Source organism: Ambystoma mexicanum, chromosome 9, assembly GCF_040938575.1.
Source record: "Ambystoma mexicanum isolate Mex_15411 chromosome 9, UKY_AmexF1_1, whole genome shotgun sequence".
Taxonomy (NCBI): Eukaryota; Metazoa; Chordata; class Amphibia; order Caudata; family Ambystomatidae; genus Ambystoma; species Ambystoma mexicanum.
Window position 1 is genome coordinate 379,563,758 of NC_090931.1, and position 16,091 is coordinate 379,579,848.

Below are 16,091 nucleotides of genomic sequence, written 5' to 3' on the forward strand. Positions count from 1 at the left end.
TCATGGAAATGCCCAGCAGAAATCCTATGCCCCATTATGGCCTTGCACACCAACACCAGAATGCAAGTTCGCCTAAGTCATCATGGAGTACTTTCGGAAGAAATACCAACCACCCGAGGGGTAAAACAAGGATGCCCCCTCGCTGCAGCACTCTTCTTGTCTTATTTGGGTGACTACAAAGATGTGGAGGATAGGGTAAAATCATTCCCTCCACAACTTTGCCAGGAAAAGATATCTAGATTGCTACATGCGGACGATGTGATCCTTTTAGACCAAACAGCCATTGGGTTGGGTTACAAAGACAGCTGAACAACTTCTCGCAATACATTGTCTCTAACAATCTAGAAATCAACAAAAAAAATGCAGAGTGAAAGGTTAAAAATTCAAATGGTATTTTGAAGGAGCAGAAATTGAAAAGGTGACAGAATTTAAATATCTTGGAGCATGCTCGACAGTTCAAAAACTGAAGTAGCTATGCAGCGCATTCTATCTGAGAAAATGAGAAAACTAACATCTGAAGCGCAAGCTGTTGACAAAAGGTTCGGCCGTTTCTCACTACTCCCTGTCATAAATTTCTACAAGGCAAAAGTTGTACCATCCATTTCCTATGGAGCGGAAGCCCTGCCAGACCTTCCCAAAAAGCTCTGGCAGCCTCTGCAGAGCCACTTTTGGAGAACGGTCCTCAACCTGCCCAAATCGACACCCATGGTTCTGATCACAAAAATGAAACCAACTATCCTTAAAGTCTATCATTGAGAGAAACAGCATGATGCTGTACAGGTAAATCTTGTTGGAAAACTGAACTTGCGCCGATAAACGTGCAACTAACAGGAAGCCGTTGTAAACTCTTAAACCAGTCGGAAAGAGAACAGGATGAAAAACTGTCAGAGATTTTGAGTTCCAAAAAAGAACTGATCGAAAATCCAACAAAGGTCCAAAAGAAAATGAATGACCTGGACTGGAATCACACTCTTGATACAGCTACAAAATACAAATTGGTGGCCCATTTACCACCACAGGCACGGAAACTTGACGAAACACAAGCCTTTCTGAAAAAATTTCCAAACAGAATGCTCAGGAATATTTTCATTAAGGCCCACTTGAATCTGCTCCACACAAATGAAATCCTGGCGATTAGAGGGTTAAAAACCTCGAATAAATGCAGATTTCGCAACAATCACAATCAGATTGAAACAACTATAAATCTCTTGCTGTCTTGCCCAGGAGCCAATCCCATCAGAGGGCCATTTTTGAAAAACATCTTCGCCTCAGCACACATCTCTGAGGAGGACCTCTGGTGGACGCGCCTGACTGGTGGAGAAAAGACGTCCTGGGTGACAGTGACTGCAAAAATCATGGAATTGTTACTAACAAACACGACTGGTTGTACAAATGAAGCTGATAAATAAGAAGTAAACTGTGGCATGAAGTTCAAATACAGGAAAGGCGCCAGATTTGAAATATGTTAACAGTTAGGAGGTTTTCTGCACACTGCCCATCTTTTTAACCTTCAGAACGTTTAATATTTCGTCATCTTGTAAAAATCACAGTTGTGATTCAACCAAGAATAATAATTAAAAAATATATCTATTTTCTCGCACATGATTAGGGAATAACGTTATGTGCGAATTGTAACTATGATATCAAGAAATATGTTATAGAATGACAACTGATGATTTTTTACACAGATAACAGCATAGACACTTGCATTTGGATAAATCTGCACATAACCAGTGTAAAGCACTCAAGATTCAAATGGATGAAAATGCATTACTTACCGTAAAAGCATTTCTGATGGTTGTATCTGCTTAGATTCACATGCTGTGCATAGGTCCGACATCCAGTGGTCACTGCGGAGTATTGCATTTTGTTTTTCGTAGTCGAAAAGGGGACGTCGACAAGGCGTGTCTGTAACACTATCCCTATAGTGACGTGCGTTGTACCCACAATCCCTCACGCGTCGAGGTCCCTCTGTTTGTATTTTTCTGCCCTGAGGGAGCCTTCTAGACGTGAGTGAGTACAGAAAAGAGAGAAATATATAGAAAAGGATGTCTATGTTCCTTCCATCCGAGCGGGGAGGAAGGGTGGGCGCATGTGAATCTAAGCAGATACAACCATCAGAAATGCTTTTACGGTAAGTAATGCATTGTCTTCTGATGTTTGTTAATCTGCTTAGAATCACATGCTGTGCATAGACTAGCGAGCAGTACCCGGAGTTGGCGGTGGGTTATGAGAAGGAACAGTAGAGAAAAGATGTCTTAATACTGCCTGTCCCACCTGGGAGTCAGATCTAGAGTGTGTATCTAGACAGTAGTGTTTTGTAAAGGTGTGCACAGAACTCCAGGTAGCCGCTTTGCAGATGGACTCAAGGGGAACATTTGCAATGAATGCTATGGAAGCCCCAGTGCCTCGAGTGGAATGTGCTCTTGGCTTGAAGGGTAGTTCTCTCTTAGCAAGAGTGTAACAGAGAGTGATGCATTGAACAATCCATCTAGATATAGTGGCCTTTGAAACTGCATCTCCTTCTCTTCCTGCTGCCACTGAGACAAAGAACTGATTAGTCTTTCTCAGTGGTCTGGTTCTGTCCATGTAGAACATGACAGCTCTGCGTACATCCAGTGTATGCAGACTTTTTTTCTCCCAAGCTGGAAGGTTTTGAAAGAACGTTGGTAGTTCTATTGACTGGTTTACATGAAATTTCGAAATGTATTTTGGTGCAAACCTTGGGTGTGTGCGTAGAACCACTTTATCTTTGTGAACTGTTACGAAGGGGTCTAGTACAGAAAGAGCCTGTAGTTCACTTACTGTCCTAATGGAGGTGACAGCTATTAGGAAAGCAGTCTTAAGAGTGAGGTCTTTAAGAGTTGCCTTGTGCATGGGTTCGAAAGGAGGGCCCATGAGTCTTGAAAGTACCACACTTAGGTCCCATCCGGGAGCTGGGTTAGCTATTGGAGGATGTATTCTCTTTACCCCCTCCATGAAGGCCTTGATAACTGGTATCTTCCACCACAACACTTTAAGTTGGGAAGTGGTGTATGCAGAAAGTGCCGCTAGGTGGACCTTAATGGAATTGAACACTAGACCTGAATCCAGTAAATGGGTCAAGTATAGGACAATGTTAGTGGGAGAGCAGTCAACTGGGTTGATGCTCTTAATTCTACACCAGATGACAAATCTTTTCCACTTGCTAGAATAGCAGTGGCGAGTATTCGGTTTTCTGGATTCCCTGAGGATGTCCATGCATCTCTGCGGGAGTTGTAAATGTCCAAATTCTACGATCTCAGGAGCCAGGATGCTAAGTTCATGGTCTGAGGGCATGGGTGCAGTGTCCTGCCCTTGTCCTGTGACAGCATGTTGTACGGGCAGGGAAGTTTCACTGGGGGAGATAGGGACATCTCCATCAAGTGAGCGAACCATGGCTGCCGGGCCCACATTGGGGCCACTAGTATCATGGTAACCTGCTCCTGGTGCATCTTGTGCACCACTTTGTTGAGAAGGGGAGTCGGGGGAAAGGCGTAAACAAATTTTCCTGACCATTGAATCGACAGACCGTTCCCCTTGGACTGGTTCTGGGGGTACCTGGAGGCGTAACTTTGGCATTGTGAGTTTTCTATAGTTGCGAACAGGTCTATTTCCGGGAATCCCCATTGCGTGAAGACGTCTAAGACGATGTCTTCGTGCAATTGCCATTCGTACTCTTCGGGCAGGGGGAAGTCTCTGCTGAGCTTGTCTGCTAGCAGATTGAGTTCCCCTGGTACATGTTGCGATAGTAGGAACATGTTGTTTTTGAGAGCCCACTTCCATATAATTCTGGGATAGCTTGGACAGTCCTGGAGAGTGAGTGCCCCCTTGCTTGTTGAGGTAGTACATGGCTGTGGTGCTGTCTGTGAGGACCATCACTGTCTTTCCTTGTAGGTGTTCCTGAAAGGCTTTTAGTGCTTTCAACACCGCTAGAAGTTCCAGCAGGTTTATATGCTTGGATCCTAAGCTCGGAGTCCACGCTCCATGAGCAGTCTGATGGGATAGGTGAGCCCCCCATCCTGTGAGAGATGCGTCTGTGGTTAGAGTGGCTTCCACTGCGGGTGTGGCAAAAGTCTTCCCTAACAACAGGTTTTCTTTTGTCCACCACCGCAGCGAGAGAACTAAGGCCTGCGAGACCACCACTAGATCGTCCCATTGTCCGCTGGCCTGACACCACTGGCTGTTGAGCCACTCCTGCATTGGGCGCATGCGCAGGCGCGCGAGGTACCAAATAAATACATGACGCCATCATCCCTAGCAAGCGCATAGCCTTGCGTACCGTCACCTCTCGACCTGCTACATAATGGGGGATCTGAAACGGCATGTTTTGGACCCTCTCGTTGGAGGGGAAGACGAGGCCTTCCTTTGTTTGAATTAGAGCCCCTAAAAATTGTTTGACTTGGCTGGGGTCTAAGCTGGACTTCTTTTCGTTGATGGAGAAGCCCAGTTGGTACAAAAGGTCTACGGTCTTTTGGGTATTGGAGAAGCATGTCTCGTAAGAATCCCCGGTTATGAGCCAGTCGTCGAGGTAAGGGTATACTGGGATGGATAGCCTGCGCAAGTGGGCCGCTGCTACTGCCAGTACTTTTGTGAATACCCTCGGTGCAGAAGCTATCCCGAAGGGTAGTACTCTGAATTGGTAGTGTTTGTTCCCCATCTTGAACCTGAGGTATTTTCTGTGTGCTGGCAACATTAAAATATGAAAGTATGCATCTTTCATGTCTAGCGTTGTCATGTAATCCCCTTGTGATAACAGTGGGATTACTTCCTGCAAGGTCACCATACGAAACTTTTGGGGTTTGACAAAGTTGTTCGCTGGGCGCAGATCTAATACAGGGCGCATGGTTAGGTCCTTTTTGGGTACAAGGAAGTACACTGAATAAATACCTTCTGTTACCTGAGATAGGGGGACAGCTTCTATAGCTTCTTTTTTCAGTAGTTCTTCTACTTCTTGAAGAAGAATGGTGAGGTGTTCCGGTGTTATGCGTTGGTTCCGTGGGGGTCTGTACTTCGGGGAACCGTTGAGTTCTATGCAGTATCCGCGGGCTATGGTGGATAATACCCAGCGGTCTGACGATATTCCCTCCCATGCTGATAGGAACGATGTTAACCGGCCCCCGACCGGTGATGCATGGGAGGGGACCCGAATCTTCGGGTCATTTGTTGGTATTGGGCGTGGAACCTCTGGGGCTGGATCCGCGACCTCTTCCTCTGCCACGCCGTTGGCCTATTTGACTGAACTGGGTGTTACCCTGGTTAGAGGGCCAGTAGGTAGCAGAGTAAAATTGTTGTTGGTTCTGCTGCTGGCGTTGGCCACGAAAGGAGCGTCTATTGCCATAGCCGCGTCTGTTAGGGGGCCTAGAAATTTGGTCAAGAGTCTTGATGGTATCAAACTCTTTCTTTGCATGTTCTAGGGCCTCATCAACTGCTTTCCCAAACAGATGTGTTTGTTCTATGGGCTTTTTTTATGAGGGAGGCTTGGGTTTCTGGCTTAAAACCTGAATTGCGTAGCCAGACATGGCGTTTGAGAAGTATTCCCTGAACCAGGGAGCGGCCAGCCGTCTCAGCGGCATCTAGGGAGTTCTTCACGATGCCCTGGTTTACAAGCGTTCCCTCTGATATTACAGCTAACAGGCGTGAACGCAGGGGTTCAGGTGCGTCCTCCGCTTCGCTGCGCAGCTTGCTCCACTGTGCATCTGCGTAGCTAGCTAGTAGGGAATTGTTATTTGCAATCCTAGTAGAGAAGGCGGTGGAGGTCGTGATTCTTTTCCCAAGTGCGTAGAGCTTCTTGCCCTCCTTGTCAGGTGGTGCTTCACTAGTGGATAATGGTACCCCCGCTCTTTTTCTTGTATTAGTAACTACAAGGGAGTCCGGAATAGAATGTCCTCTGATGTACAAAGGGTCAGAGGATGAAGGGCTGAAGAGCTTTTCTATTCTAGGGTTGACCCCTCTTACTTCTTCTCTTAATAGAAGCCAGGAGCAGAATAGACTGGCTAACAGGGGCTTTTTCTTTAATAACTTTTTCTACAAAGTCTATGTCAGGAAGAGTTTCCCCTGTGTCTATCTCAAAATGCGCTGCTGCCTTGCGCAATAGTGCATTGAGTGATGGTTGGTCATCTATGGGAGAGGAGTTCCCAATATGTGAATCCTTGAGAGGAGAAGGGTGAAAGGCATCAGGGTCTGAGTGCACTGATGGGGATTGCCAAGGCTGTACTGACGGGGATTGCCAGGGCTGCGAGGTAGCTGTATCTTCTTCAAAAGCTCCTGCAGTAGTGTAAAGATCTTCTTCAAACCCCTCTTCCTCATGTTCTTCCTCTCCACCCAAACACTCCTCATCTTCCTGTAGGTATTGCTCCTCCTCAGTGAGGTCATATACATCTGTGGAAGGGGGAAACAGCCTAGGAATCTTGACTCTAGGGTCATCCTGGGGCCATTCTCTTTGTCTTTTGTGAGTGGGTGGGTCTTGGCTTCCCAGAAACCTTTCATTTTCTCCATACAAGAATGGAGTCTTTCAAGGGTCTCATGGGGTACCCCTGAATAGTCTAAAGGGGGGAAATCAGTGTTTTCACCTTCAAAACGCTTAGAACGCTCCCACAACGTTGAGGAGAGGTTTCCGTCTCCCTCTGAAAAGCCCTCCGGTAGTTCAGAAGTGCCCTTAGATGAAAGGGGCTGTTCCTGGCTACTTTTGTGCTTTTTCGGCGCGGTATTCGATGTTTGTTTCGTCGTCCGCGTACGTTTGTCTTCGGAGACAATTCTCGCTAGGCTATCGACAACGAGTTTGTCAGTCGAGGGCTCTGGTGTCGACGTTGCCTGCGTTGCGCGTTGTTCCTCGACGGCCGCTCTCTGGAGCGTTACGTCGGATGATTTTGAGGTAGCGCCCGTGTTTGATGAAAGCCCAATCGCTGGTCGCGGCTGCGTTTGCGGGTGGGGCTTGAGACCTTTACGGTCTGAGGTAGACGCCGGAGTACCCTGCGTCCCCTTCGGCGCTGATGGATCCTTCGTCGTCGACGAAGAAGAGCCGTGGGTTGTGTGTTTAGTTTTATGGGGTCTATGTGCGTCCTTGTCGCCGGGGTGTTCATCCCCATAAGCAGGGCGTGAGCCCAGCCCGTCGGGGCCGGGGACGGACGTCGAGGAGCGCGAGCGCTCCTTCTGGGGGTTCATGACTTCCGTGATGGACGTCGAGTTATTACCCTCCTCGTCACTTTCTCTAACAGCGGCGGCGGGTGAGGAAACTGACTTCGACATAGCGTAGTCCGCCCACCTCTTAACCTTTCGTTCTTTGAGAGTTCTTGGTTTCAAGAGCTTGCAGGCCGCGCAGCTGTCCTCTTTATGATCGAGGGCAAGCAACGATTACAGAGCTTGTGTTTATCCTTCCAAGTGTATTTGCCCCTACAGCGTGGGCAAAACTTAAAAGGTGTCCTCTCCATAGCTGAGGCAATAATAGCTGGTGATAACAACCCCAAGGGAAAGATAGGGGAGAAAGAAAGACATTCTCAAAGAGAAGATAAAAGTTGGAACCCCCACTCTCCCTACTGTATGTTGGCTGTCGAGGCCAGGCCACGTGTTCGGCAGCGCCGAAGGATCTCCTCCGCCTCTTCCCCTCCGTCGAGAACTTGTTCGGCGGAGAAACGGCTTCACAGCTAACGTCGAGGGGAGGGATCGTTAACAATATAATAAGTATAATTAAGGACCGAGGTCCGTGGTAAGTATTGTATTAGCAATGTCTCTCTAGGAGCTCCGCGAAAGGCGACCAGAAGCTGGACGGAAAAAAAAAATCTGAGGGACCTCGACGCGTGAGGGATTGTGGGTACAATGCACGTCACTATAGGGATAGTGTTACAGACACGCCTTGTCGACGTCCCCTTTTCGACTACGAAAAACAAAATGCAATACTCCGCAGTGCCCACTGGATGTCGGACCTATGCACAGCATGTGATTCTAAGCAGATTAACAAACATCAGAAACACTGTTTCTGTGCACTGTTCAACCGTATGAAGTTTTCAGTGTTTACAACAATCTAAAATGGGGCCGGCACGCAATGACATCATGTTGATGATGTGATCGCATTGCCGTAGCCGGCACCATTTTCAAAAGTATAAAGCCATATTGACACAGAGGATCAACTTGCCCAGCGATCCCTCCGATGTCAGATGGCGGCACAAAGGCATTGTGGTAAGTGAGGAGGAGACAGATTGCAGGAAATAGTCCATGGGACTTACCAAATGAGCCCCTTTCTTTTATTAACAAAACAACCTTATTGCAGGCCAGAACCACCATATATAGGCAAGGACACTCCATAGACCAAGAAAAGGTAGGGAACCTTTGACAATAATTTTCTATGTTTTTCTTTGTTTGCACAACCACGTTTAGAGAACGAAAAGTATACTCAGAAGAATACATTTTCACTATTATTTCAGGATCAAAATTAAGGATCCTGAGCAAGTAAGCTGCATGCTTACCAGAACTCCAGAGGACAAACAACTCCATTTTTACCATGACACAGTGGTGAGGTAAAAAACTATGAAATTTCAAATAACAGAAATTAAACTGTAATCTAGATATGATATTTTTGCAAAATAGATTTACAGAGAGGGTCTTATTTATTTATTTTTATAGAATTGAATCCCTGAAGATGGTAAAAATGCATTGGACAAGCTATGACCCACATGTGTCTCGGGAAATAAAGAACCTCTTGAGTTATACAACAGTCGTCAAAAAGAATGAATATATGAAATGTTTGGAAAATTGAAAATAATTGTTACAATATATTATTTTAATTTATAGGAATATTATGTGTTGAGTTTCACACAAGGTACTTCCAGCTTCCTAGGACATCATACCTATGATCGAATTGTCTATCAGTAATACCATACCTCACAGTGCATGTGGGGCTTATTGGCAACAGGACCAAAGACCTACTTTAGATAATTTAGAAGAAAAACACAAACTTTTCACTGATTAGCGGTGCCCACTCACCAAATCCCGTCTTCTGTCTTAATGTCAATATGCAATGGAAACTTTGGGTGCTATTTAAGTTCAGTGATGGATAAGCACGCCTCTTATTTTTAAAAACACACTTGACATTGGGATTTTATCGCTATAACTATTTCAAACGCTTTCTCCTGTTTTAACTTTCCCTTTAAATTATTCTTCTCTGGCGCTCAAACAACACAAAGCAGCTCTTTGGTGCTATATCTAGACACATAATTCACATATCAGATTATTTCTTTATTTAGATTGACTATTTCCAAAGGCATCGGTATACCAATAGTTGATAATTCCAAGAAGAACATCCATCCACCTCACAATGCATTTATAGAACTTACCTGGCTCTTCTCTTGGAGGTTACTGTCAATTCCCTCCAATGATGCCATTATTGGCACTGCTGACACTTCACAAAATTTAGGAGGGTAGGCGAGTCCTACTGTAGAGTCATAGGTGGTAGTGTTGGAAAAATTGTCAGATATTTCTTGAATATGTTCCTTGGGTGCATTAGTTATGAAGGACCGGACATCTTGGCTTGCGACTTGATTTGGATGCCCAGTGCACAAATCGATGGTTGAGTCAAGCTTGTTTTGGGAAACTTTAAGAGGCGATGAATCTAATGGTCGACTATTCCCCAGAGGTGATTTAGTTTGTAGAGCCGTTTCGTCAACTTCAAATTCGTTGGAAATAGTGTTATTTGTGAGCTTTGCATTAGAACTTGAAGTATGTAGAGTGTATGGAGAGGATGTCAGCCGTGTTCGTGTAATTCTGCAAGACTGAGAGTCCAGATATTCTCCAAAGGGTGGTTCACTAACAAGGCTACTGTTTAGAAGAAACAAAGAATCTGGTACTTTTAACAAAGCAGATGGGATCTGAGCCGGCACAGAATCTACGGACTCGCCGTGAGGAGACATTGTCCTCACTGAAACCTCTCGTGACACCTGCAGTAGTTGTAGGTGGGACATTCCTAACAGCACGCTACCAGCAGTGGGCGATGTAACCTCCAGCACCTGAAAGGCAGCAATCGAAAGAACAAGTTATTCACCTTTCCAAGAACATTATCCACCTTTTGTGCTGGAAGATATAGAGAACATGTTTTCATTTTTTTTACTGGTTGTCAAAATACATACATTAAAGAAACAATATAATTTAGGCTTTCAACAAACCATTGCAAGCCCTTATAGTTCCTCAATTTATATCCAAACTCTTTACAAGGAACTAAAAAAAGTCCCCTTTCAATTCCCTGCCCACTCAGCACACAGCACACCACATAGGACCCTTCTACAGTCCCTCCCTGCATGAATGATATTCCTAAAGCACAGAGAGCTCAGGTCTCTTGTCCATTACTCTACTTCTCCTCAAATTTCAATGACGACAATATTTCTTGGTGTGTGAATTGTTTATGGTTTTAAAAAAGAACCCTTTACAATTCATTAAATTACACATCACAAAGAATAGATAAAAACATATGCACATCACTAAGAATAGACAATTATATACAAGTGATCTTATCTTACATTGCATAAAAACCATCTTTAAAATCCATCCTTCAATTAATCCTTCACACCCATATCAATATACAAAACATCCAGAATCAAATATGCTCCAAAGCTCAGTATGAAACGAGAAGGGAATAGTTTCTTACCTGTACCTCCATTTCTCCAGCATTGGTATCTTTCATGTATTCACATGCTTAGAATATTCCCCGTCGACAGACTGGGAACCCTCGGTACACTTATAAAGCCGTTTCCCATAGGAAAACTTCCGACACTTTTGTGTCCTATCTATGTCGTTTTGGGGCTGCCCACGCACGCCCCACTAGGACTTAGCGGTATAAATGCCCCGCCGTTGCGGCTCCCTTCAGATTTCGACCCCTCCAAAGCCGAATGGGGTGAAACCTAGTTATACAAGTAGATTGCATTCCGGGGAGGCCGGCGGGCGCATGTGAATCCATGAAAGATACCAATGCTGGAGAAATGAAGTTACAGGTAAGAAACTATTCCCTTCTCCAGCATTGGATCTTTCATGGATTCACTTGCTTAGAATAGAATACACAGCAGTGATCCTGAAAAGGGGAGGAGTGAATGCAATCCGGCACCCCCCTAAGCATACGTATACCAAACTATGCATAAGTAAACTGCCAATTTATAAGTACGCAAAAGTACATGCACATATCAATATATATATATATATATATATATATACACATACATACGTCCATATATACATATGTTAAAACAAGTACAGACCCTTCTTGAAAAGGGCTTACCTTATTGAAACAGATGTCGTAAGACTGCTCTTCCCATTTGTATCTCATCCGCATGCTGCCGTTCGAGGCAGTAATGTCGGGTAAACGTGTGAGGCACTGACCATGCCGCCATCTGGCAAATGTCTGCCAACGGGATTCCTGCCCACAACGCCGTGGAAGACAAAGTTGCCCTTGTGGAATGAGCTCTCGGACGCCCTTGTAGCGGTTTTCCCGCTTTGGAATGACAGAAGGCAATCGTTGACGAGACCCATAGGGCCAGTCCCTACTTTGAAATTGCTTTTCCTCTCGTCGACGGACCATATGCAATGAAGAGTTGCTGCGTAGATCTAAGTTGCTGAGTCCGATGAAGATAACATATTAGAGCTCTCTTCACGTCCAAGGTATGGAGGACTTTTTCTGCAGCCGATGAGGGGGTCGCGAAAAAGGTAGGCAGGACAATGGATGAGTGTTTATGATAAACCGTAGGAACTTTTGGAATGAAACGAGGATTAGTTGACAGAACAACTTTGTCCTTAAAGAACCTTAGGTACGGCGGGCCCACGACCAACGCTTGCAATTCTGATAGCCGCTTAGCTGATGTTATAGCTATTAGAAAAGCCAATTTCCATGACATGAACTTCATCGACGATGTGGCCATTGGTTCAAAGGGAGCTTTCATTAACCCTGCTAGCACCACATTTAGACTCCAGGTTGATGGAAACCGTTTAACCGGCGGGAATGTTCGGAACAGACCCCTCATGAAGTGTTTCACCAGCCTGTCACTAAACAAGGGAGACGACTGCCTCGTCCTCGTGAACCTAGAGATGGCCGCCAGGTGTACCTTTATTGATGAAAAGGATAATCCGCTCTTCGCCAGGTGTAGCAGATACGGTAGAAGTTGCTCCGGAGTTACCCTTAGAGGTTGCACTCCCGGCTGTCCTTGACACCACGTGCAGAATCTTCTCCACTTACATGCGTACGACTTGTTGGTGGAAGGGGCCCGTGCTGCTTGCAGGATTCTCCGACAATCCGAGGAAATGCTCAAGGCACCAAATTTCGAAAAGTCAGGAGCCAAGCTGTGAGGTTGAGACTGTCTGGATTGTGATGCCACACTGTTCCTTCGTCCCGGGACAGGAGATTGGAAACCTTCGGGAACGATATTGGTTGATCTACTGACAGGTGAAGCAGGTCGGAAAACCACAGCTGCCTCGGCCAACACGGTGCCACTAGGATGACCCGGCACCTGTACCTGCAAATCCACTGCAGAGTTCTCCTTATAAGAGGGAACGGGGGGAAGGCGTAGAGGAACTTGTCCGTCCACGGGAAGGAGAACGCTTCCCCCAGAGAACCTTATCTGTGGCCATCTGCTGGCATAAATCTCGCACTTCTTGTTCCTCTTCGTTGCGAAGAGATCCAGCGGAGGCCGTCCCCATTTCTCGAAGACCTTCGACAACTGAACGCTGTCTAGCTCCCATTCGTGTATTTGGTCCATTTTTCTGCTGAGTGAGTCCGCTTGCTCGTTTCTTACTCCCGGGAGATGATGAGCTAGGATGGATTTATCGTGTTTCAGAGCCCAATGCCATACCTTCTGAGCCTCGGTGGAAAGGGTCTGGACCGCGTGCCTGCTTGCTTCCTTAAGTAAAACATTGCTGTTGTATTGTCTGTCAATATTCTCACTATGGACCCTCTGATGTGCGGCAGGAAAGACTTCAAGGCCCAGCGCACTGCTCTCAGTTCCAGAACGTTGATGTGCAGGAGTGACTCCCTTCGAGACCAACGACCTTGCGTTTGTAGGGTGCCCACGTGTGCACCCCAGCCTGTCAGGGATGCGTCCATCACTATGGTTAGCCGAAACTCCGGCTCCTGTAGGGGTACCCCTCTGGATAGATTCTGAAAGCTCTGCCACCACTGAAGAGCTAGTAGGAGCTTGTCGCCGTCGACGGTCAGTTTGTCCGACCAGAGTCCTTGGGCCTGCGTCCACCGGTCCGCCAGAAACTATTGAACTGGCCTCATGAACAGGCGGCAGTTGCCCACCAGAGGAATGTAGGACGCCATAGCGCCCAGAATCGACACATATTTTCTCACTGATAGTCTGGAATTGATTCTCAGCTGACCTGCCAATCGATTGAGTTTGGAGATTCTGTCGAGATATGGCTTCACTAACCCTGACTGAGTCTCGAATTGCGCGCCCAGGAATACCAAGCTTCTCAACGGCATCAACGAAGATTTCTCGAAGTTTACCGCAAACCCCAGCCGTTGTAAGAGTTGCATGGTGGCCTGCAAACTTGTGTGAGTCGACAGGGGATGACCCCCTCACCAACCAGTCATCGAGATACGGGTACATATGATGACCTTGCCTTCTCAGCCAGACTGCCACCGGGGCCAAATATTTCGTGAACGTTCTGGGAGAGGATTTTAGCCCAAAAGGAAGTTCTGTGAACTGGTAGTGAGTCCGTCCTACCACAAACCTTAGGAACTTTCTGTGTCGCCGACACATTGGAATGTGGAAGTACGCAGTCCAGAGACACCAGAAAGTCCCCTTCCTGAACTGACCGGATCACTTCCTGGAGCGTGAGCATCTTGAATTTTAGGCTCTTCAACGTCATGTTGAGATCGCGCAGGTCTAGAATGGGACGCCACTTTCCGTTTGGTTTTTTCACCACAAAGTATCGGGAATAAACCCCTTGACCCCTCGGTGACGACGGAACCCATTCTATAGCACCTTTTAGTAGCATAAGTGCTACTTCCTGCTGAAACACGCTCAGATGGGGTGGAGCTACAAACGCCAGTGGAATGTGCGGAGGGCCCTTTTGAATTGCAGGGAATGTCCGTATCATTACTGTGTCCAACACCCACTGATCCATTGTTATTTGCTCCCATTCGTCGATGTAGCACGATACTCTGCCTCCCAGAATGTTCCGGTGCCCGTCGTTGCTGGTCCTTGGTCTGCTTATCCCTGGTCGACGACGAGTGACCTGTTCTCTTCCTGGAGGTCTGGTAGTCCCGGCGTCATTTTGCCGCTTGAGAAGCCCATCTGTATCCCTGGGAGGGGTACGCCGGCCTACTGAAGGATCCGTCTCTCGATGCCAAGAATCTGGAGTTTCCCGATGCTCCCCTAAAGGGACGAAAAGACCTGAAACTCCGACCACTCTGTAGGGCACCCAAGGAACGCACCGTGTCCGAGTCCTCCTTCATGCCCTTCAGGGCCTCGTCCACCTTCTCGCCGAACAGAAGGTCTCCCTCGAAAGGCATATCCAGGACCTTGTATTGCACCTCTGGTCTAAAGTTGGTGCATTTTAGCCATGCTTGCCTTCGGAGAACCACACCGTTATTCACCTGTTTAAACCTCAATTCTGCGAGGTCCAGTGCGATGTTTATGGCATGATTGGAGGCCTCTTCACCTTCCCTGACCAGTAACATCGCCGCCTTACGATGTTCTTCCGGCAGATGCTCCAGCATAGGTGCCAGTCGGTGCCACATCTCTCTGTCGTATCTGGCTACTATAGCCAGAGAGTTGGCCGCTTTCACTGTGGTTGCTCCTACCGACAGCACTTTTTTGCCAAAGGCATCCTGTCTTCTGGCCTCAGTTTCTGGGGGGGCAGGGAGGGTCGTGCACTTGTGCTGGGCCCTCGCCTTTCTCACCGCCGCCGCCAACACCACCGAGTCAGGGGTTGGTTGGGAGGACAGACACTTGGGGGTAGCTTCTGGGGCCTTACATTTTTTCTCCAGGCGACCTTTAATTGCCGGTTCCGAGAAAGGGTGACGCATGGTCTGTAACCCTCCCTGCCACACATGATCCAGGATGGGTACCGAAAACACCGACCTCCTTCTCTTTCCCATGTGGTCGAAAAGAAAGCAGTCCTTTTTCTCCTCTTCCTGGGCCAACCGGAATTCTGTACACGCTTTGGCCATCATGGTGCGAAATGACCCAATGTCGTCCGGGGGAGACGGCTTCTCTGGGTTTCTAATTCCACCATGGACTCCCAGGTTGGATCCCCGGAGGGGGAAAGTGAGACATCCGTTAAGGTTCTCCTGTCCGAGTTCAAATCTATCAGTTCTCCTTCCTCGTGGCGTGGAGCTGAGAGGTCTCCACCCGCTGGCACTGCCGTGGGGGTTGACGGAGGTGGCCGACGAGACGGGCCCGGTTCGTCGGTGGCCGACCTGGCCGGAGTTGCTTGAGGTAGCCTCTCATCCAGTGTCTTCAGCAACGTATGTAACGTGGATAAAACCTCCAGCGACAAGAGTGACTGCGGATTGAGAAGAGGGGTAGACCCCGGAATGCTCCCGGAGAGAGGCCTGGTAATCCCTCGTAACCCGAGGTCTGCAGGCACAGCTACTCTCACATCCTCATCTCCCGAGGACACCGACAAGGCCTCTTGCTGCAGTAGGGTCTCCGGCAAAACCGGGTCAAATACTTCTGGTCGCCAGGCCTCTTGCGGGATCTCCGTCGACGAGGCTAAAGCTGGCCCCGTCGTCGTCGTCGCTGTCACCGTCTGCGGCCCAAGAACAGTTGAGACCAATTGTGTCAGTGGCAGAGAAGTGGTCGACGACTGCCCTGCCGTCGACAACGGTGGTGGTCGTGTAGGTCCCTGAGGCGTTCCCGCCTTTTCTGAACTTGACCTACGCTTCTCCACTTCTCGACTCGAGGTTGATCTATGATGATCGCCCGAGGAGGATTTCGACTTTTCTTTTCTGTCTTTCTTCGTCAAAGATGAGGATGACGAGGCTTTCTTCGACGAAGACTCCTTAGAAAGGCTTCTCGATGATTCCTTCTCCGCCGGTCTTGATTTCTTCACCAGGGGTTCCGACGATGTCGAGCGGCACGGGCCCCTGAAGA

At 47.5% G+C, this 16,091-nt stretch overlaps 1 protein-coding gene across 9 annotated transcripts in view; it reads right to left on the reverse strand.

Annotated features, from left to right (window-relative positions):
• TSPOAP1 (TSPO associated protein 1) overlaps positions 1–16,091 on the reverse strand; it is a 3,887,333-nt gene that overhangs the window by 1,319,444 nt on the left and 2,551,798 nt on the right. For all 9 annotated transcript variants that reach the window (XM_069614850.1, XM_069614845.1, XM_069614847.1 and 6 more), the window contains one exon: positions 9,348–10,016. In XM_069614850.1, the coding sequence (XP_069470951.1) occupies positions 9,348–10,016 (669 nt within the window). The remainder of the gene's footprint in view (positions 1–9,347; positions 10,017–16,091) is intronic.